Raw genomic sequence first — 21,171 nt, 5'->3', positions numbered from 1 at the left:
TTTTTCTAGTTTTTTATACTATTTATATAGCTATTATAATAAAAAGTAATATTAAAGGAAGTTTTTAAGAGGCTAGACTTATTCTCTTAAACCTAGAAAATATTATATTAAAGCTTAATATATAGCTATAAACTCCAATACTAGCTATAAAAGAGATCAGCCTTTCTAACTCTTAAGTCTTAAAGACCCTAAAAATAGTACTTAAGGCTAGTTTGCAATCTAAATACCTTAAAAGATAAGTAAGAAAATATTAGAGCAGCTCTTTAGTATCAATTCTTAAGGTACTTAAGTTATTTACTAAGGGAATAAAGATAATAATATATTAAATGGCATTATTAAAGTCTAAGATCTAGATCCTTCAATAGGTAAATGAGACTCTTAGCAAGCAGCGCAGAGCAAAAAGAACCCGCCTACATAAAGGAGGGAAGATGACTTTAGATGAGGAGAGGGATGAGATGGATTAGAGAGACGTTGATGTGCAGGTAGTGGCTGAATCGTCGAGAAGTGGTGGTTGAAGGAGGTCGGCGCTGCCGAGGGAAAGGTGCTGTGGAATATATAGAAAGGCCGGTCATAATACAAGGACCTATCAGATTATAATTAAGACCTCTGAGGAAGAGCATAGCGATTAGTTTTAATTTATTTGATGCTTTGTTGCGGTTTTATTGAGGTTTTAATTTTGAGGGTAAGGAAAAGTGCGGCGCTTGCTTGTCTGCGGCGCTTGCTTATTAAGTATGTTACATATATACTCTATTCAGCTACTGTTTCTTCTGGTACTAAGTATAGTACTTATTATTTATCTTTACCATTTGAGAATACTGCGTGGCTTTTAATCGACATAATAATATTGAGTAAAGGTAAAAAAACCAAATTCTATAAAATGACTCCTAGACAGAAGGCCAATTGAATAATCCATACAGATAGAAATATGACAAGAGAGTAAGTTAAAGTAGCTGTAGAAAAAAAGGGAGTCCTGGAAAAGCTCTCATTACCAGGAGCTGTTATATCTTCAAGTGTGGGAATATGGAGAGTCCCTTGAGGTTCAAAGAGCGGCTCAAATCTCCGTCTGTCTTTGACAAATATGAAGCGGGTGGACGCAGTTGGGGAAATGAAAAGACCAGCGTATTCTATGAATTGAGGCTCCGACTTCGATGTCAGTTTGATAATGACGCTGGCTGAGAGTGGGATAGAATAGGGAAGTTTGCAGCGTCGAAGAACAAAGCAGAGAGGTGGATGTGGCATGGGAAGAGAGTTGACTTCCCATATGGTGCGTATCCAGTGTTTGGAGAAGGTGAAAGGAGCGTGCAGGCTGGTGATGAGGTACTCTTGATCCTGAAGCTTCACAGCAGGGACTTGAGGTGCCAGTGTTAGGTATATGGGCATAAGGATGTCCACACCTGCTTCAAATAAGAGTGAGACAATTTTGGAGATGCGTTCTTCTGTCTTATCCCTCAAACGATACCAATAGCTTTTGTGGGATGACCGTGCCATGGCGGCGAGTAGAACGTTCCCGAACCAACCATGCAGCCGTGCGTTGACGTTCACCCCAAGCTCTGGCTTCAGCAAAAACGAGCAGGCCGTGTCATTGCCAGAGAATGCAGCACACGCCAAAGCACTTCCAGGTCCTTGATCGAAGGTGAGAGTGGGGTCAGCTCCAATATCTATGAGCCGCCGCAGGCCAGGTCGCCATTCATTCCGTGCTGCGATGCACAGGCAATTTTTGCGGCCGTCTTTGTTGTTGGGATCTGCGCCTGCAGCAAGAAGAAGCTGCAACACTTCTTTATTCCGAGAAGCTGCACTTGAAAGGGGGGATGCGAAATGATGCGCGTGGTTGGGATCAGCTCCTGCATCTAACAAGAACTTGACGTTTTCCAAAGTGTCTTTGTCTGTCCAGCTGGAACTGGTGAGAGGAGAAACTCCGTGTGGTGGGTTTATATCGGCACCGGCATCCAAGAGCATTTTGATGGCTTTTTTCCTTTCTGCCAGTGATCCATCTGCGGCTGTAGCTTGGTAGAGTGGGCCTCTGTCCACTCCTTTTGGGTTTGGGTCAGCGCCTGCCTTCATCAAAATCTCCATCATGTCGTGCCTTGCTAGACTCGCCGCCTCACCCAGCGCAATCTTACCACGTTCTCCATGTTTTGAAGTCGAGTTGACGTCGGCCCCAAGCTCGAGCAGAATTTTGACTGCTTCCATTTTTCCACCCCCTGTGGCAGCGATTAAAGCGGTATCGCCGTGTTCCCCGAATCCGTCGATGTCAGCACCTAAACCGAGACAAGGCCTGAACAAATCCCAATGCCCATGCCTTGCAGCATTGACCAAGCTCCACTGTGCGTCTCCCACTTTTGCGCAGTGCCTGAGTAAGAATGTGATCGCATCTTGATTTGTTCCATCCAACGCCACATCCAATACCGTTTTATCTCCATCTCGAGCATCAACATCCGCTCCCTCATCTATAAGGAGCTTCATAACTTTGACTTGCTCCGCCCACTGGGCCCTGCTCCCATACCCGCCGCAGGCAAGATGAAGTGGGCTTGGTGTTCCCTTTTCAATGTCCACCCCCTTTTCAACAAGGAAATCACAGAGATCAAAATGCCGGTATTTTACTGCCAAGCCAAGTAGAGACATCCCATACTCATTGCACAAGTTGAGGTCAATGGTCGGCTCATTGTCATTCTCATACCAGTCCCTCAACACTTGCCCTAGCCCCAAGGCTGCAATCCCGAAAAGAGGCGAAGACGAGGGTTTCAAATCGACCGAATAACGATGTTTCTTCAGGCTCGTATTCATCCACGTTTGATATGCCTTGGTACTCTGGTCGGCTGAACCTAAAAACTGCTTGACAAGGTGCTTGAGCTGTAGGTGCTGCTCAGCTTGGCAGTCGTATTGGGCTTTCACGTACCGTTGCCAGAATCGCCCGACATGATCACCAAATTGTGTGTCCTCACTTGGTCGAGAAATAAGATATTTGAGGCACCCTGCTGCAGCATAATAATGAGGTTGAAGCTCAAACATAAGCGTTGATTCCACGTATTCTGCCGCCGATAAATGGCAAAACCGCCACCGCCTTTGTTCCTTGTCGAAAACCAAGAGATTGTAGCAAACACCTCTGATGACTTCCGCGGTCGGCTTCTCCTCAATGTCATAGAGGTTTTCCGTTTCATAATCAATCATCATGGCTGTCGCAAGTTCGTTTGTCGATAGAGGACGGGGTGCGCAGAGAACCCACCGAATAGCGCGCCTGCCCAACTCTCGGTCTTGCGCACTCTGTTCATTGATTTTCTTCCAAATCTGCCCGTAGGCTGCGCTGAGCGTGGTTGGCAGACTGTCAAGACATTTCTTAATAGCCCCCTTGTCCCGGTGCTTTATTTTCAGGATTTCTTGAACTTGTAGAGCAACCCACTGGAACATGCCTTTGCTCCTGTGAATGAGTGTGATTGTGATGTGTTCCCGCAGTTCGAGTTTTGCATCCTTCCAAGCGGCATCACTGGCCAGTCGTTCTCTGATAAAGGTCTCAATATCACCCTTATTATCTGTTGCCTGAATCATGATCATTGGTTGTGAACGAAAATGTCTTTCAATGTCATAGTCCATTCGACTTGAGATGAAAATCTTGATGTTTAGGCTCTGCCTCATCAAGAACGTCAAACAATCCATCAATTGGCCTCTCGTCTCATCATCGCATTCATCCAACGCATCTAAAACGATTGTGGACGATTGGTAGGATGTGACAAGATCAACCAGCAAGTCTTTGCTCATTTGAACATCCATTTCCAGACACTCGTCTTGAAGTTTCTTGGCGAGGTTTCGGGCGCCTTGATGGATTTCATCTCGCCTTCCAACAGGCGATGCAAACTGCCGAACCAGGCTAGATAGAATACTCTGTGGCTGGCGTCGTTTCTTGTCGTTCCGGTAGCAGTAGAAATATGCGAAGCCCTTGTTGCTTCCTGGGCAATTAATGTCCTCTGAGACGTGATCAATGACTCGTGAAGTCAAAAACGTCTTTCCAGCACCCGCTGAAATTTGTTAGTAGAGTCTAGAAATACTAGCGAGAGTGGCCAACGTACGTGAACCATACAGCAAAGTAATGGTTGAACTCTTGGCGGCTTGCCATTCTTGAAATTTCGAGGTTTGAAGCAACCAATTCCCCGTATCTGCAGTCCTCTGATCATGAACGGATTTGTGATGGCTTTTAAACTTGACTGTGGAAAATTTGTCAAGAATTTCAACCCGCGTATTCTCGTCCATTTTGACCAGTATCCGAGAAACGATTTTCAAGCAGTCTGGGAGCTGGCGACGAAGATCCTCAGATAGTTGGGCCGCTTGTAATCGATCATTATCCCGTACGTGCCCTTCTAGAACTCCCCAGCAATCTTCTAGTCCCTTCAAAATATTCTTGGCGACATCAGGCTTGAAGATTGCGCTTGCTGACCGACGTGTTGTGCTTTTTTTGAACTCGGACTGACAATAGGCCTAGCTCTGCAGAATTTGCACGTAAACGTCAACCAAGCTTCCATGGAAGTTGCTTTGAGCCTGCCGGCCGACAGAACCTTCGACTTTGGCCCTGTCGTACACTTCTTCAAAGACTCTCCCATGGTGAACAAGGCGGCTGACAAGCTCGAGAATAGCCATAGTGGTTTCCATTTTCTCACGTGCTGCGATAGATAACTAATGCACTAGTTAGCTACGGTCAATGCCAACATGAGTCCAGACCATTCCATCAAGCATCGCTACCAAGAGGAATACCTACCTGCAGCAAAAGCCGGAAGGCGGCCCAAGGGGGGGCGGCATGAACTGGATCCATCGAAACTAATATGTCGCCCAGCTCTTTGAACCTTTGCACCCAGTTCATGATTTTGGACATGCCGTTTCGGATTTTCCACTCATGAGACCCAATTTTGACATTCCATTCTTTAGCTTCATACTCATTTTGTTGTTTCGCAGCAAACTGGATGATGTCGTCAATGTCTTCGTTGGTTTTACCTGCGTTTTTATTGACAGCACGAGACGTGCCTTCCGGCGTGATCAAGGGTTGCAACTGGTTGCGCGCTTCAATCGGTACTTTGTCCCAGGCAATTTGCCAGAAATTTAGCTGGCCTTGGCCCGTATGATCGTGTGTCGGCATTGGGATGGTTAGGCAATCGATTTTGCAGTTCGCGCGGAGGCCGGTTCAACAGACACATAAGTGTTCTCCAGATATTGATGTCGCAGGCTACGGTTGAAAGAGTAATCGCGCACATGCTGTTGTGATCTGAGCCCAGCATACCCCGGAGAGTGATCCACAATAATGATCCACAACACCAAGAGCTGTTAGGCTGCAATATCGAGGAATGGTCCCCCCATCCCTGCGGCCCCCCAGTAAGCCACCTAAGCTCGACCGAGGCAACGTGCAGTTTGGATGGCAAAGTGCACGACTGTTTTGGTGATGCTGCAGTTTTGAGCATCAGCAATAGGTCAATGTCTTTCCGGCAACCTTGGCTGAGAAAAAACCTCATCCTGCCTAAGAAGTGGCGCGGGTCGATGGTATGATCAGAGGTAATTCGTCGAAGGGGAAGAAATCTCGGCATCATTCGGGGCTGAGAATGCGTGAGAAATGCCGCTTCTCGTGGCGGGGGTGGTCACGTTGCATATGTAGGGGCCTCAAAACTTATCGAGCGAATCGCGTTACTGTCTTCAAGACCCAAAAGGACACTTTGCATCTTTACTTCGCCCCCCCCCCCTTCTTTCTCGTATTACTTACCGTAATATGACGCCATTCTGGCGTCGCTAGGAATACTGCTCATCTGGATAGTTGAAAAAAGTTGAGATATATCAGCCCCCCTTGACAGGGGGCGTTTGATAATGCAAGCCCACACTAACTCAAGCTGTAGAGCTGCAAGGTATGAATGGGTGGTCAGACATAAGCTCATATGCGGGAGAAGAAAGATCCAATAATAACCTAATTTGATATCCCGGCGGGCAGAATTGCTACGGTCAGCTGTACGACACTATATCCCCTCATGTGCATCACATAAAGCCTGAGTTGGGCTATGCAATAGGTACAGCCTGTTCGAGGTTAGAGCGCCGGAAGTGGATTAACGGCAGGAGAAGCTAGTATGAATCACAGGGACGATGCTATGACTTGCCGCAATGAAATAAGTGATAATAACTGGCTAGCTATGTGTGACAGACGCTGTGTCGCAGGGGCGTTCACCGTTGTCGCTTTGTGCCTAGCATCTGAGGCATCACAAGGGACGCATCGGAACGCAGGTCCGACAGCCGGGTCCAGCAACAGAAGCCGTCTTGGTTTACAACTCAACTGAACTCACGCCCCCCATCGAGTTGAAAATTCAGTAAGGTAGGCAGGTTGAATTGACACGGGTCCCTGTTCTTGAGCTTTAAAAAATGAGTCCCTTGGTTGTTGGCTTAGGATATCGGTATGTTCCTTTCAATAAGCCTCCGAGTCTAGATATCCGTCAAGGTTGTTAGTCTCATCAAGCTACTGATTCCATATTGGTCTTGGCAGATCTTCAACTATTCGGGACTCATCTCCCGGCGCTAAGGAGCCATGAGAGTCTTCACCTCTTAAAAGATTAGTGATCTGCTTGACCTCAGCTGTGAACGTTGTTGCTTGATCTTTGCCGCTTTTATCGATGCCTTGTATTGAGCTTGGATATCGGGAAATCTAACGCTTGTGATAAAATCACCGCTAAGCCTCATGTGTTTGTCGGGTTTTTTCCTTTTGCCGTGTTTCTCTACCAATCAAGCCGGTCTGCTGAAAATGTCTCACGATCTCGATAAATCAAGGCTTTAGAATACCCTAATACACATACCCGGAGGGGGGACTAAAAGCTTGACAGTAAAAAAAATACCAACGATAGTATTAACAATAATAAAGTATTACATTATACAATTATTCTCCTATATAAACTCCTTAAATAGCATATAGGACTGAGCGCGGGGGAATATAAGTATAAAATTCTGCCTCGTGTGACCGCCTGGCCTTGTACATAATCTCGCTCTCACTTGCATAATACTATTTGTTCATCCGGCTTCAGCTGAGAATACTCAGAGTCACGCAGCCCCCAACGAAATGGCGCAACAACGAACTTCCCCAGACAAGTCCGCACCACCCTCTCCAGAATATAGCTTCGGAGAGGAGTCGTCTACCACTCCAGACTATAGTCGATATGACCCAACTTCGCGTCTCGCGGGCCGAGCTACTGCCCCGCCCACTAACTTATCCGCGTTCTCTTCCCCACCTCCAATTGCGGACAGACGACCGCATGGAGATCAACAAAGACACCCCAATCATATACTGCCAACTCCACCTCCTTCCCAGGGCATCCACTGGCATCAACCTCAGTATGGAAACCCCAACCAGATGCTGCCAACGCCGCCATCTTCTGTGGGCAAATATGGCTCATATCAACAGCAGAATATAAACCCAGGCCATACATTGCCAACTCCGCCATCTTCTATGGGCAGCTATGGCTCATATCAGCAGCAGAATATAAATCCGGGACATACGCTACCAACTCCGCCACCTTCTCAGGGCAACTATGGCTCATATCAACAGCAGAACATGAATCCAGGCCATACGTTGCCAACTCCACCACCTTCTTATCGCACTGCCGGCCCTTATCAAGCGCAACAGAGGATGTCGATGTACGGGCATTTGCCGACTCCGACCCAGTCACCCTCCTACTCTATGTCCATGTCCAGCGTGTACAATCAAAACAGATATGGCCCACAGAAACCACCCACTCCTGCTTCACTACATGGAACACCAGAACCTACTGGCATCGTGAATCCTTCGGGGTCACAAGTAGCATCCCGGCCGCAAGACAACCATGAGCTCCGGAGAATCTTCGAAGCTGCCGACAAGGATGGTGTGGGACGCCTAGGTCCCGCAGAGTTGGAAGCGGCGTTGGCGAACAACGATTGGCCCCAATTCCATGCCGATACACTGTGGGCGCTCTTGGCCATGTTCGGCGAGTCTGATGCCGGGTCTCTGGACTTTAGCGAATTCTGCAAACTTTCAGGGTTCTTATCGGCGTGGAAACCACTTTTTGACCTGTTCGATGAGGATAGGGATGGGTACATATCCCTGGAGGCATACCACGCTGCGATAGTAGCTTTCCAATATCGCTTAAGCTGGGATTTCGTGCGCAAGATGTTCAATGTCTACGATAAAGACCCGAAAGGACTCAACTTCGACTCGTTTGTATTGTCTTGTGCCAACTTGAAGACGATGACAGATCAATTCAAACGTTGGGACGGTGATAGGGACGGCTACATTACCTTACCATTCGAGGACTATCTATCTGGTAGGGAAAGCTCTCGTCAAAGCATCCTCGTACACTCTCAGGGCTAAATGCAAACAGACATCTTACCCTTCATTCGCGTCAGACCGACGGGGCAAAAGGAGTCGCTCAAACCACCCAGTGCAAGCATAGACGAAACACCCGATTCCAACACGTCGAGCAATCGGCGCCCGGCACCGCCTAGGCCTGGTCTGTCAACTGTCATGGAAGAGAAGTCAACTTCGAAATCTGATCTGAACACTTTGGGGGAGGAAACCCCAAAAGAAGCACTGAGTCACCGTTCTGAGACTGACGACTTAGAGGGTGTAAAGGCGGGAGGCGATGAGACCCGCGATTGGCAAGATTGGACAACCTCTTGTCCTAATTTACCGGAGGCCATCTCCGACAACCTGGAACCTCGCCAAGTTTTCGGAAGCGGACGGGTATGGACGTGTACGCCATCGAAGAACACGCCCGTAGATAAAATCCCTCTTACAATCGGAGGGCACCCAGTGGTTATTCCTGTCCCGTACTATTACCCAGCGTCTGCATTCAGCATACCGCCTCCCGACCCACATCCTCGCTTTATCGACCCATCGATCTCATTGGATGAGGATACGGTAAACGAAATCTTTAACAATTTTGAACACGTTTTGGGATTCTACCTTTTCATCAATGGTATGCTGCAGCTTATTGTTCCGGACGAATTCGATTTCCAACATGCTCTGTCGCACCAACCAAATGGGTTTGGAGGCCTCCGAGTTAGTTATATACCTGAAGCCATGATACCGACAGCAGAGAGACAAGGAGGGCCGTCTTCAACTGTCATGGAACCTCCAACTACAACACCATTGCCAGCAACCCAAAAGAACGATACGAACCCCTTGAAAAGCTCTACACAATCCGTGATTCAACCACAGAAGACCAGCAGTTCGAGCACCAATTCCTCTCACAAACCAGCACGTGGTGGTGATCCAATGAATCTCAAGATTGGGAGCATGGTACAGGCTGCCGTAGAAGGGGCCAAAACAACTGATAGGTTTCAAGGAAAGATTGGACTCATAACAGAAGCGAATGATCAGTATTACATGGCAGTATCATCACACATACTCACCCAGGCATTAGCTGCGGCGAAATCTGACCAGTTTCCCGGCAAGGACTGGAAGGATAGTGTGAGGGTGATCGCGAGCAATGGGGGTCAAGAGGTACGAAGACCAACTTACTGATAATATTCAAGGGTCTAATACTGACAAGCTGAATAGATCGGCCAGATTGCAGAGACGTTCGACCCGCATGCAAGAACCTTCCCCCATGGCTTTCTGCACGACATCAGCCTTGTTGACGTCAGTTCCGCGCCAATGCGCTTAGTCGCTGGCATCGTATCACCAATGCCTACAGACTGGCTATCTCAAGTGGGCTGGAACAGCATCAGATACAACTCGAAGAACCTTTTCCTACTGGATAGCCCCGATATTCGGACCAAAAGTATTGGTATTCTAGGAAGCCAATGCCAGGTGAGCAAAGATGAGACTATATCTTATAGGATGTCCCAGTGCTCATTGCGTGAACAGATGGTGGGCCAAGCAATCTTCAAACTAAGGGAACAGTCTGAGAAGAAAACAAGATTTCGGTTTTCTTTCGCGCTTAAAAAATCGGACTCAGGAGTGACCGTGAGACCTGGACAGGCCTAGTCTCACGGTCACTCCTTTACAGAGTTGATCCTGCGTTGAGAGCACCAGGAGCCCAGAGTGGAACGGCCGTGTGTATACACGAGGATGCCGGTGATGATGTACTGTGTGCAAAAGTCGCCGGTTTCTCATCTTGGGCACAGCCGGTGGCTGAGTTCACGAGATTTGACATGGAAGGTCGGAAATTCTACAACCGCTTAGAGGATGGGCATGTGTCCTTTTATGGTGCATTTCAAGCACCATTGACGCTCAGAAGTGAGCATCGCATCGTATGAAGTGAACATGTTCTGAATAGTAGATATTATGACTTGCTAGCCGATTCATGACATTCGTTATAGAAAGCCCGAAGCGACTTGGGCAATGCCCAAAAATACTTGGACGAAGGTAAGGAACAAAATGATGGTACCGAATCTATATGAAATCAGCCGCGTGTACTTCAGATCTCAGTGTCGTCCGTAGTCCTACAGAAAAGTCCAAAACTGCACCGAGTCGCGACGGTCTCGAAAGATAACCCAAAAGCTCCAGGGTTTCGAGCCCGATAGATGCGCATCGAGTATTACTATACGCGGCCAGAGGTATTCAAACTCAGTCTGATCCCAGCCTCTAGCATTCTTGCTCATCAAGTCTTTCAAAGCGGGATCGAATTTTGGCCTCGTCGAATCCGTGAGCTTGATGTCCCCAGGAACAGGGGAATTTGACTTGAGCTTCCTCAGTTGGTTATTCATCAGGCGCCTGGACGAGCAAGGAAGGCACCAGCACCAGAATTTTGCACCAAACAGCCTACCCAAGTACGTATGCGAGCGACTTGAAACCTTTGGGTTGAAGAGGTTTGCATACGACTGGCAGATCTCGTCCATTAGATCACTGGAGATGCCCGTGTACTTGAGAGCTGAGTCTGGCCCATCTTGGAGTGCGCTGGGAATCGCGAAGAGCTCCAAATAAAACTTCTTTGCATGGTTTGATAGCAGCATGTGCCGAGAGAGGTTGTTAGTCCATAGGATGCGCACTGCACCGAGATTACCAAGTTTGAAGGCGTTCAATGTTGTCGCAGCTATTTCCAAAGATTCCACTAAGCCAAGAGATGGGTGCAGTGCAGACCTAGAGCTTGATAGAGCGGATTCATCACCCGTGACCTTCATAATCAAAGACCCTTTCGTTATGTGCTCAGGATTGACGCTTTCGCTTGGGTTAGGAAGAAGCCCACTCTTGGTTAGAAGGCCAGTGAGCGTCTCCTCTAAGCCCGACGTCTCCAAGTATTCCTTATCATTGTTCCAGCAGTAAGCTAATAGAATATGCCGTGGTTCACCCCGCTGAGGTATGAAGTAGCTTTGCATCAGCGTCCATGATCCTAGAATGAGGAGAACGGTGTCGACAACGACGCGGCGACGAGTCCCGTCGTCGGGGAGAAGATGGCGGAAGTAAGGCTGAGCCAAATCGTCGACTAAACCATCAATACATTGCTTAATTGTGCTGGTTTTTCGTCGCAGGTTTAGGCCCTTTGTACTCTGGCTTTCTTCGCTGTCTGTGTGCTTCCTTTATTAGCCAACTCAAACGCAGGTAGTCTACATAGTGGTTCCACGGGAGGTAGGCTTACTAATGAAGTACTCAATAATATTCACAACGAGCCGAACGTACTCGTCCAGTGTTCCCTCACCTGGCCATTGGCCGAGTATGTATCTGATATAGGGCGTTTCGCAACTCTCCCCCGATTCCAGTGTGTATCCAAGCACGGTCGCGAGTCGATCCAGCAAGTTTGGCGACAGTTGACGATGTCCCGAGACGGTGGTTGAAGATCGTTTCGGGGCCATCCTCAAAAGATCCCAGGAGTAGAACTCTCCCGTCAGACCACAGATGACCTGTCTGGCGTACTCGTCTGCGACAACGCTGACGAAATACTTACCTTGTGCCAAAGAACGAAAGGGCTTTTGGTAGATAGGCGCGGAGAAAAGAGGGGCTCAGGCAAAGCCGCTGACACAAGACCACGTGACTCCTTCGTTATTATGACTTGAGGCTTCCTTTTTGTCACAATCTGCAAAACCCTTTTGTTTTTCGTTTCAGTTTGAAGATCAGAGAGGTTAGTTACTCACTTTCCAACCCGCTCAAAGTTAGTAGTATGATTTGACCGCCACTTTACCAGGCTTCTAGGCGTGGCTGGCGCCGGCTCAAAGGCGCCCTCAGCTCCCTCTTCGCTCGTGGGCTTCATCAGCGACTGGAGAGGGATCCCCAAATCCTCATGTTCCTTATTGAGCTTCGAAAACGCACATTCTCTCACGTCTATACGCTCGACATTACCTTTGCAGTAATCCCGGTAAGGCCTCCAAGGATCAGCAAGTGCCACCGCAGGATTCATATACCTCTAGACCTAGACAGACAAGCTTTTATTTTAGCAGCTAAAAGGGGCGAATACAACACCCAACTCCTTAACCTACCCTAGGGAAAACAAATGCAGAAGATCGTCACACGGGCGTCTTGGCTGGTCAGCCCGAAGCTGTACCAGATTTCGCACATAAGGTCGGAGCAATCTGATTTCTACATTTTCAGATAGGGAAAGATCCCATGAACAGAGACTTTAGGCCGACCGCAAGATATGTCGCTGGCAAGGCATCAATTGGGTCTGCGGCAGCCGATATCAAAGTGAGGTAGGAGACAGAGGTCGGACAGAATCGCGATGACCGACACGTCGGGTTCAAATAAATCTCATAAAGATTAAAGACAGCAAATTAATACACTCTTTATTCATGTCGAGACCTTATAGTCTTTCTGACTTCTAGAAAGTATCTTGAAAGAAAGGCAAATCAATGTCTCTCCCTATATAGCTTTAACCGACGCCTTTTAACCTGGTCCGGGCCACCCTGGAGACAACCCAGCTAGCGACCAGCTAGCCTAAGTGTTCTAAATCGCCTGTCACATTAAAAGCTACAATATACAGCCTGAAAGTCTGAACTGAAATTTTGATATAAAACTAGCAGGTATGTATTACTACATCCTAACTAAAATAATTAGAATTTAACTCAGCACCCAGAATAAAATATTAAAAAAGACTACAATTAGCCATAATACCAGAGGTGACAGTTGCTGCAGAGCTCCAGCAGCTTCCCTATACAACAGCTCAACGCTGGATGAATCTGTGTCGTCTGTTGTAGTTTTATTGTCGTTCGGGACATCCGTCTGCCGCAATTCTTTCAGATCAAGCCCTAGCAGCTCGTCCTGTGAGTCCGGCTTTGTAAGGGCGTCGAAAACGCAACGCATCGTTTTTGTACTCTCCGTCTGAGCCGATTCTGTTGTAGGGGGATTGAGAGTTGCCTTGGCGCTTGAGGGCGAGCCGCTCTCCTGGGTGGTCCATGCCGTCTCGATGGCAGTATGGAGGAGAGCTATAGCGTTCATATTATCCCGAAGAGATTGCGCCTGTTCGTTGAGCCCCTGCGTGTACGTTACATTCTCGTCGAATGGGAACAGAATCGTGCCTGCCTCGGTTCTCTCTATCGCCTTGGACCAGAGGCCGCAAACCTTGCTGCGGAACTGGCGATGCAGGTGCCTTAGTTTCCCCTCTATCTTGATCCGCAAGACAAAGGGTTGGTAATTGTGGGTGAAGGCGAACGCAGTATGGATTTGGGGCGGACCGCTTGACTGCTCCTCCAGGCTGCTCTCTGTGATGACCCATCTCAACTTCGTGGGACGCATCGAACGATGTGTGAAAGTCCTGCCATGGAACTTCCATCGTGAAGAAATGGTTTTCGTCAGATTCCTGGCGCCATCTATCCCTGAAATCGCCCACCCAACACCCTGGAATTGCGGGTTGAGTCTCAGCTCTTTGATGACTTCGGCGGTAGCCTCGGTGCCCTGGATGCTACATGGCCCGTAGTAATCTTTCATCGCTACCGTCTCACCTTGCGGAGGGGTTGTTCGGTATTTGCGGACGGCTTTATGTTTGTCATCCAAAATCACCGAGATGACGGTTTCATCCAATCTCCAATCAACAGGCTGCTCGACCTTAAAGTCGATGTAGAGGATACCACCGGGCTTGTCGTCGAGGACCCCTAGCAGCGTCTGCTGGAAGCGGAAAATGCATTCGACTTTCACGCCGCCGATTGTCGCCCTTCCAACACTGGCATCCTCTGTCACGGTTCGGTATCTTCCCTGGTCCTGTCGGCCCCAACGCCGTCGCTGAGCGTCGATCTTTAGCGACGGGAGGTTTGTAGAGCGTGACTGGGCCATTTGGTGCGTATCGAGTTGGCGTGAACAAGCAGAATATCCGATCGTGCGAACAAGGAAAGCCAACGAGTTCCCCACCCGTGCGCGAGATTTTTGGATTGCTGTTTCGTATGGTTGTCCAATGGCTTGCGCCACATAAAATGCCGCCAATAATGGTACACATGCAACGAGTCTCGTGGTTTCTTGGTGGGGTGAGAGATGCATAACAATCCAAACATGGAGCAGGAGATATCGGACTGACGTGTTTGCTCTTAATTGGCTGCAATGTGCCCCTACATATTAGGGTTGAAACTCCAAACACCTCATCGCTCTCTACTGCCGGAACCCTTAGATTTTACATTGCAGATCTGCCGGTTGTCTTTATTGAACTGAAAATTTCAAGACCTCCATCTCGTACGTGCCATAGCAGCAGGGCTTTTCATAAGATTTCCAAGATGCCGGTAACACGTGGTGAGTCTTCTTCCGACCATACGCGAATGGAAGCATCTGAAGCATGACAGGAGACCAAGTTTCGTGGACCCATTCACGAAGCGGCCGGGAAGATTCAAAGTCCCGTGCGGCTATTTGGGAGGCCATCTACAACGAACTGTCTCAGGATCGGCCCGCAGAGAGGGTGGTTCCAAGCTTTGAACAGAGTTTTGCGAACAATAGTCACAGGTATGTGCCCTATCATTGAATCTTCCGGTTCCAATCATGCAAGAGCTAATATGGTGCCTTGGTGTGTAGTGACGGATCATCACAGTCAACATCACTATCACGGTCAACATTACTATCACCATCACCATCACCGCCGATTACAAGAACCTCGCGGCAAAGGACGCCGCCTTCGGCCAGGGAGGGACTACCGCCACGGCATCAAGGGAGGAACTCGGTAAGACGATCAACCAGCAACAGTTTTTCCACTATAACTGATGATTCATCTCCAGCCCCAACACGACATCATCACATGTAACCTCTCACGTGCCACGGATCTCACAGTTCACCTCGAGCTGGATGTGTCGGACGACATCGACGCTGATCTGGAAGCCTTCTCCCGGCTTTGCCGCCTTGGCAATTTCACAGCCGCTAAGCAAAAGTTCAAGGAGAGCTTGATGGACCAGAAGCGGAATCCCTATGTTCTCGTGCAGTATGCTCAGATGCTACTCGACTCGGGCGATTACAAGACTTTGATGGCTCTCAAGACACCGCCCGAGATAGAGGAAATCTCAAGCACTGCCAATTTGGATCACGATCTTCTCCAGTACAATTGGTATCTGATTAGGGCGGTCGGGAGATTGTACTGCGATGGGGAGCTTGGGGCTTCTGATCGTCTTTTTGAGCAGTCAGACACCGATTACAGCATCGACGAGATAGACGAAGAAGTGCCGTCAACGCAGGTACTGGAAACCATCATCAGAAACTAAATAAGGCTGACCATCTCCAGCTCCAGGTGCTCTGCCTCAGGTTGCGCCTTCTCTATGATCAATTCAGTCTATATCCGAGCTCAGACAAGGTTAAGACACTTCTCGACCTGTCAATATACACCAAACTGCTGACAGAAGGGCGAATATGGGATTTCAGGGACGTCTGCATCAGCCTCGCCTCCTACGACTACGACATCGAATGGGTGAAAAGAGTATTCAAGGTCGATTCTGCATCCGGTCTCGTTTACAAGATCGCCGAAGATTGGGATACCACGGCCTATGAAGAACCAACCAAGATTGCGCTTTTAGATATCGCATTGTCGCTTTTTTTTACTAAACGCCAGCTACGTCTCGTGGACGATATGCCATTGATGAACAAGGCCACTAGTCTAGTGTCGTCAATCCTTCAGCACAGCCCCGACTTTGTACACTCGAGACAATACATTCGATGGATTCTGGCAAAAGCTTTTATGGACGCCTACGAGGCTGAAGGAATCATCATCAGGAACGTTCGACGGGATGGCCTCAGAGGGGTATTTCTTTTGCAGGGGCATTCTCTCAGTCCTCCAGTGTATATCCCAGAGAGGTCGGAAAACCCGAGGCTCCCGGTAAAGCGACACCATTGCGTATCTGAACTCATTCCGTTAGTCAAGACCGCACTGGTCGGCGCGAAGAGTCTCGGCGACTATGATACCGAGGCGCTCTGCCTACAGGCCTTGATCTATCTATCGGAGGACCCATCCACGTTTTACGACGACCTGGCCCAATTGCAGAGAGATATCCAGGGTGATTTCTCGGGCTGCCTCCGGACGTACCTTTCAAAGTATCTTCTTTGCCAAGACCAAGACTTACAGTCCCGCCTGAGGGAAGACATGTGGTCTCTGGGACATGGCGGGATGCTGAGCAACCTTGACCCCCAGCTGGAATGGGCTCGTCTTATGGTTACCAGGGCTCTCTCAACTTCCGCTGTCGAGAGGGCCGATCTTTTGAGGACCGCGTCAGCGCTTACCAATTGGCTCCCTACCGAGGCTCAGCATCTAATGATGAGACTGACTCCTGGGATATAAAACACAGTTAATGAACGTGCAGAGCCTGTCCGCGACGAGCAATGAAGGTGGCCGGCCCGAGAGACAACGTTCCCAATTCGGGTGCCTTAAAAAATCGGAGGCTCGACAGGGATGATAACTTCGGCTGAGATCAACTTATAAATCTACTACTACTACTGCTGAACAAAGTACATCTCGTTTTCTGGCTCCAATCTGGAATTCTTGACAGGAAACTAGACAAAGGAAAACTCGCTTCCCACTGTACCCCGGGCCGGCCCGAGCCTTCTCTTGCCTTTGCTCCACTTCCAACGCACTGACCTAAAACAGGCTCTACCTCGGTGCATGGCCCGCCCCAGGCTTCATAGCATTAATATGGCGGGATAGTGAGTACAGCTGACTGTAGCAATTCGATCTGTAGGAATATTAAATTAGGTTATTATCAAACCTTTATTCTCCGGCCACGTAAGCTTATGTCTGACTACTAATTCCTACCCTGCAGCTCTGGGTCTGAGTGGGTGTTGCCTTGTACTCTTTAAAGTCCCTTGTCTAGGGAGGGCTGATGGGATAGGCTATATCTTATTGCATAACCCAGTGAGCGAATAACACTAATATACATTAACCTTATTAATCTGTCTCGGTTTCTTTCAGTTATCCAGCTGAGGAGTATTCCCAGCGACGCAAGAATAACGTCATATTGCGATAAGGACTGTAAGAAAGAAGGGGGACGTGGGGGCGGCGGGTGGCGGGTGGCGGGTGGCGGGCCAAGCAAAGATGCAAAAGGGAGGATGCTCTGAGCTCAAGAGTGGTTGCCGCTCCAGTTTTCTCTTTCTTCGTTACACTTCCCTCGTTCTTAACTGCTATGGCTGGCTCTGCTTTATCCCACTAACTTTATATACGCGCTAACTGCTTTCCTTTTTTTATCTTAAGGACAGTAATATAATTTGCTTGATGAGTTTTGAGGCCTGTCACAATATAGATACTAAAAACTGGGGGTGCTATAGCTGCTGTAGCTGCTACAGGCTTGAGGTGCTGTGGTGTCTGTGGCTGTTAGAAGCTTAAGGCGCTGTAGGTGCTGTAGGTGCTGAAAATTTAGCTGCTTATATAACGGATCTTATTTGCACCACCAGTGTTGCTAAGAGTCACATGATCTTATCACACCACTGGTGGTGAGGTACGGAAGCCTGGGTAATCCGACCTGGCTTTTTCCCTGTTTCAAACCAAGTTCTTGTTTTATAATAATGTCTCTGTCCTAACATCATCAACCATGGATGTCGCCGCGAGTCTTATCGCCTTTATCACCATCGGCATCCAGTCGACCCAGATTATCTACGACACCCTTTCCGCGATCAAAGACGGTCCCGAAGTCGTCGCACGAGCGGCCAAAGACATCCAACGCCTCAGCACCATCTTGAAATCGTTGGAACCTACCTGCGCGGTCGAGCCGGCGTGGGGACAAGAGCTCCGCCAACACCTCCAAGAATGCACGACCGATCTAGGGACGTTTGAGAAGTGGCTGGGGAAGTTCAGGATTGACAATGCCGACAGTCGCTTGGAGAGACTTTGCAGCCAAGTCAAGACTGCGCTCGGGAGGAAAGACTTTTCTGCTTTGCATACGTCGGTTGCAAGCCACATTGCGCATTTGAACCTCTATTTACAAATGAAACAAGGGTAAGTCGTTTTCCCTTCGAGATCATCAGTATCAGCTTATTACTCACAGCAAACAATATAGCGACACCACGTTTGAAATCCGAAAAGAAGTCCGCGTTCTGACCCGAACCCTTCACACAAGCGAATCCAACAACGAGAAGAGAGCTACTGTTACAGGGGACAAGTTGTCAAGAATTGAGCAGCGCGTATCCGGCGTCGACAGTATCCTTAATGGACTTCGAATGAATTGGGAACAAAGGACAAGCTCATTGTCGGCCGAGAATCAAGAGACCCATCAACTAGTGAGGGTTCTCATCGAGAACCTCAACAACTTATCGACTCAGCTCGAAAACAAGACTCGGGTTGTTAACGTCACTGAAGAGGAAGAGGATGTAGAAGAAGTGATCCAAGATCCCCCTGACGACCCATCTGTCAACTTACAGAGAACGATTTCCAGGCTGTATGAAGTGGCCAACCGTGAGCTAGCGCAGATGTATGGGCGAGGCTCATACGTGACGGGGAACAGAGACGTGCTGGATGGCTTGCTGGAGGTTTTTGAGCTCATCAGGTGCGAAGCCAGCCAGGCCGTTGCCGATAGTCGACGTGAGGGCTGGCCCATACATCAAACCGATCAACAGACCCGGCTCCAATACCTATGGTACCAGCTTGAGCCACTATACCACGCACTTGTCCACTCGCGAGCGGTTTCCCTGAATCCTCCAACGCCAAATCACCAGGAAGGTATGTGTGTCAATTTTGATGTGATCCCACCGACAGGCTCAGCTACAGGGCACCTGGGTCTAACGAAGACTGCAACATTTCGGACATCGACATTCACTAGTTACGACAGTCCACACGCGAGAATGAGTGTTGCCACGTCGAAAAAGTACAAGACTCGCCCCGGCTGCGCCAACCCCGGGCCAAGATCCCAAACGAGTCCTCCAGATATTGACGAAGAGGTTTCATATTCTGTGACCTGGGCTCCAAAAGGCTCTTGTTTCATGTTAAGACTGAAACAGACGCAATACTGGAATCTGGGTGGCGGAATCCCTTCGCTCGATATCAATCGGGTGGTTCCCTTAAAATCACCTGTATTCCAAGTTGTGGAAGAAGGCGACGTGAAGGGTCTCCAGCAACTGCTCATTCGTGGCCAAGCATCGTTGCGAGACCACTGTGAATACGGTTGGTCACTCCTAATGGTGGGCATACATCTTCTCATTTGACTCAATAAATCCAAATAATTGTTTCATAAATGCTCATGTCCTTTTACAGCAGGCCGCCCTTACAGAGCACGTAGACATGATTCAATTCCTGCTAGATAATGGAGCGGATGTTAACCATGTCGACCACGGCGGGTATGTACAAAGTAGTTTGGTTCTTCGACCTTTTTTAGCCACTAATCGTAAGTCAAATTTAGAGACGGTATCTTTCAATATCTTTTTTATGAGGATTCTCGATGGGAAGGTCAAGCGTCAGTAGTGAAGCGTCTCCTCGACACAGGGGCTGACCCCTTCCTCTGCACGTCCGACGCACATCCAATTGAAGATATCTTTATGCGTGGTGATCTGGTACGACGACTCTTGATTTTCCATCCTGCTCTCGTGGGCAAAGCTAGACTAACGATTAACGAAACCGCTCTGCAGCAATCCATCAAGCACTTTTGTGAACTCAGCGGACTACCCACCGACCTCAATGACACTTCGACATCCAGTAAGGTGTCGCTCTTTCATTGGTACTGCTCCAATAGGGATATAACCACAGAAGGCTTACAATTTCTCATCAACCGAGGGGCCGATATCTATGCTCGAGATGAATTTGGCAGGACATGTCTTCATATTTGGGCTAAATCTAACAGCGGAAGATATTTACGGCCAGCTAAAGGCTGGGAGCCAATGCGTGATGCTATCATCTTTTTGATACAGTGCAGTAAGGATCTTCTTTGGACCGACAATCGTGGCTCAACACTTTCCTACGCTGCATATGAAACGGACCTTGCCGACATCGAATTTGAATCTGGCGCGGTGGGCGATATCTGGGATAGAGTTCTTGCCGAATTGGGCGAAGATGTTTCAGAATTTCGCCAATCCTTCCCCAGGCAGGCCAGATACACTGATGATTATACGCCGAGAGATTTTATGCGGCTCTGGCAAGGCAAAGAGCATCTTTGTCCATACTACAACGACGATGATCTCCAGGAACTCTGCTGCCAACTGGACTCTGGTCGATGGGAAGATTTGAGGAACAACTTCGGACTATGGATTCCTCGGCGAAGTTGGGAGTTTGACTCGAGTTCAGAAGGGAGCCTCGACGACATAGACTCGGACCAGGGTTCCGAATCGGACTCTAACGATGATAACGACGGCGGTGCTCCGATAGGCGCCGAGGATGAGAGTGATCTTGAATGAGAGAGGATATTATATGGTAGTGATAGTTGTTTTTTAGATTTGAATTTTAAATTATTCAGTTTTATTTCATTTGGATTGGCTAAGTATTTGAAAAGCTATTAAGATTTAATTAACATTATATACTCCAAAATAGATAGTTTAATACATAGTAGATATTACCTATTTCAGGAAGAAATTAAATAATTTATACTTCTATTAATTATAGTAAAAGTAATCTTATTATGTTCATTTACAAAAAGTCTAGTTAATTCAATAAAATGAATTCTACTCTGTGCTAGGGCGGACGTAGATAAGAAACTCGGATGGGCCAACAAGGCCGAGATTAGCGACGCAAGTATGACGAAGCGACTGATTCAGCAGGCACGAGCCGGCTGGGAGCGTGGCGGCCATACATTGTGTCAGAGACTATGGGATATGGACAACCCAAAGCTCCATCTTGTGTTGACAGAGTGCGGAGTGCAAAGTTTGGACGACGTGGACGAAGACTAGCC

General features: G+C 48.3%; 6 protein-coding genes across 6 annotated transcripts; 3 read left to right on the top strand and 3 right to left on the bottom strand.

Moving 5' to 3' along the window:
* Window positions 1-2,790: 2,790 nt before the first annotated feature.
* BGZ61DRAFT_58812 (uncharacterized protein) lies at window positions 2,791-4,354 on the bottom strand. The gene is made up of 3 exons (XM_046256512.1): window positions 4,062-4,354; window positions 2,897-4,010; window positions 2,791-2,850 (listed from the first exon to the last, which is right to left on the bottom strand). The coding sequence occupies exons 1-3, from the start codon at window positions 4,240-4,242 to the stop codon at window positions 2,823-2,825; spliced, it is 1,323 nt and encodes a 440-aa protein (XP_046101782.1). The 5' UTR covers window positions 4,243-4,354; the 3' UTR covers window positions 2,791-2,822.
* A 113-nt stretch (window positions 4,355-4,467) lies between these two features.
* On the bottom strand, window positions 4,468-5,119 carry BGZ61DRAFT_480145 (uncharacterized protein; the record flags this gene model as incomplete). Its single annotated transcript, XM_046249159.1, has 2 exons — window positions 4,468-4,662; window positions 4,745-5,119. The coding sequence occupies 2 exons, from the start codon at window positions 5,117-5,119 to the stop codon at window positions 4,468-4,470; spliced, it is 570 nt and encodes a 189-aa protein (XP_046101781.1).
* Window positions 5,120-7,032: 1,913 nt separating this feature from the next.
* BGZ61DRAFT_58783 (uncharacterized protein) lies at window positions 7,033-10,399 on the top strand. Its single transcript, XM_046256505.1, has 4 exons — window positions 7,033-8,303; window positions 8,361-9,484; window positions 9,542-9,793; window positions 9,851-10,399. Exons 1-4 carry the CDS (start codon window positions 7,067-7,069, stop codon window positions 9,968-9,970), a joined length of 2,733 nt encoding a protein of 910 aa, XP_046101780.1. The 5' UTR covers window positions 7,033-7,066; the 3' UTR covers window positions 9,971-10,399.
* On the bottom strand, window positions 9,969-11,873 carry BGZ61DRAFT_423985 (uncharacterized protein). Its single transcript, XM_046243583.1, has 3 exons — window positions 11,562-11,873; window positions 10,433-11,489; window positions 9,969-10,378 (listed from the first exon to the last, which is right to left on the bottom strand). Exons 1-3 carry the CDS (start codon window positions 11,773-11,775, stop codon window positions 10,300-10,302), a joined length of 1,350 nt encoding a protein of 449 aa, XP_046101779.1. The 5' UTR covers window positions 11,776-11,873; the 3' UTR covers window positions 9,969-10,299.
* Window positions 11,874-14,509: 2,636 nt separating this feature from the next.
* BGZ61DRAFT_58771 (uncharacterized protein) lies at window positions 14,510-16,834 on the top strand. Its single transcript, XM_046256502.1, has 4 exons — window positions 14,510-14,836; window positions 14,906-15,050; window positions 15,106-15,555; window positions 15,603-16,834. The coding sequence occupies exons 1-4, from the start codon at window positions 14,673-14,675 to the stop codon at window positions 16,647-16,649; spliced, it is 1,806 nt and encodes a 601-aa protein (XP_046101778.1). The 5' UTR covers window positions 14,510-14,672; the 3' UTR covers window positions 16,650-16,834.
* Window positions 16,835-17,845: 1,011 nt separating this feature from the next.
* On the top strand, window positions 17,846-20,756 carry BGZ61DRAFT_58746 (ankyrin repeat-containing domain protein). The gene is made up of 4 exons (XM_046256486.1): window positions 17,846-18,296; window positions 18,358-19,474; window positions 19,551-19,630; window positions 19,693-20,756. Exons 1-4 carry the CDS (start codon window positions 17,893-17,895, stop codon window positions 20,678-20,680), a joined length of 2,589 nt encoding a protein of 862 aa, XP_046101777.1. The 5' UTR covers window positions 17,846-17,892; the 3' UTR covers window positions 20,681-20,756.
* The last annotated feature ends 415 nt before the right edge of the window (window positions 20,757-21,171 follow it).

This window comes from Ilyonectria robusta (assembly GCF_021365365.1).
Source record: "Ilyonectria robusta strain PMI_751 chromosome Unknown BGZ61scaffold_15, whole genome shotgun sequence".
In the NCBI taxonomy this organism is placed as follows: Eukaryota; Fungi; Ascomycota; class Sordariomycetes; order Hypocreales; family Nectriaceae; genus Ilyonectria; species Ilyonectria robusta.
The sequence above is the reverse complement of the archived record's forward strand: the minus strand, read 5'-3'. Positions and strand labels throughout refer to the sequence as shown.

Coding starts and splice junctions, on each gene's coding strand:
- BGZ61DRAFT_58812 (XM_046256512.1), bottom strand. CDS start 4,242: ATGGACGAGAATACGCGGGTTGAAATTCTTGACAAATTTTCCACAGTC. Junction 4,011..4,061: donor TACTTTGCTGTATGGTTCAC/GTACGTTGGCCA, acceptor AACAAATTTCAG/CGGGTGCTGGAAAGACGTTT. Junction 2,851..2,896: donor GTCGGGCGATTCTGGCAACG/GTACGTGAAAGC, acceptor CAGCACCTACAG/CTCAAGCACCTTGTCAAGCA.
- BGZ61DRAFT_58783 (XM_046256505.1), top strand. CDS start 7,067: ATGGCGCAACAACGAACTTCCCCAGACAAGTCCGCACCACCCTCTCCA. Junction 8,304..8,360: donor ATTCGAGGACTATCTATCTG/GTAGGGAAAGCT, acceptor AAATGCAAACAG/ACATCTTACCCTTCATTCGC. Junction 9,794..9,850: donor TTCTAGGAAGCCAATGCCAG/GTGAGCAAAGAT, acceptor TTGCGTGAACAG/ATGGTGGGCCAAGCAATCTT.
- BGZ61DRAFT_423985 (XM_046243583.1), bottom strand. CDS start 11,775: ATGGCCCCGAAACGATCTTCAACCACCGTCTCGGGACATCGTCAACTG. Junction 11,490..11,561: donor TATTATTGAGTACTTCATTA/GTAAGCCTACCT, acceptor GGAAGCACACAG/ACAGCGAAGAAAGCCAGAGT. Junction 10,379..10,432: donor GTGCAGTTTTGGACTTTTCT/GTAGGACTACGG, acceptor GATTTCATATAG/ATTCGGTACCATCATTTTGT.
- BGZ61DRAFT_58771 (XM_046256502.1), top strand. CDS start 14,673: ATGACAGGAGACCAAGTTTCGTGGACCCATTCACGAAGCGGCCGGGAA. Junction 15,051..15,105: donor GGCATCAAGGGAGGAACTCG/GTAAGACGATCA, acceptor ATTCATCTCCAG/CCCCAACACGACATCATCAC. Junction 15,556..15,602: donor AAGAAGTGCCGTCAACGCAG/GTACTGGAAACC, acceptor GACCATCTCCAG/CTCCAGGTGCTCTGCCTCAG.
- BGZ61DRAFT_58746 (XM_046256486.1), top strand. CDS start 17,893: ATGGATGTCGCCGCGAGTCTTATCGCCTTTATCACCATCGGCATCCAG. Junction 19,475..19,550: donor ACGGTTGGTCACTCCTAATG/GTGGGCATACAT, acceptor CTTTTACAGCAG/GCCGCCCTTACAGAGCACGT. Junction 19,631..19,692: donor AACCATGTCGACCACGGCGG/GTATGTACAAAG, acceptor AGTCAAATTTAG/AGACGGTATCTTTCAATATC.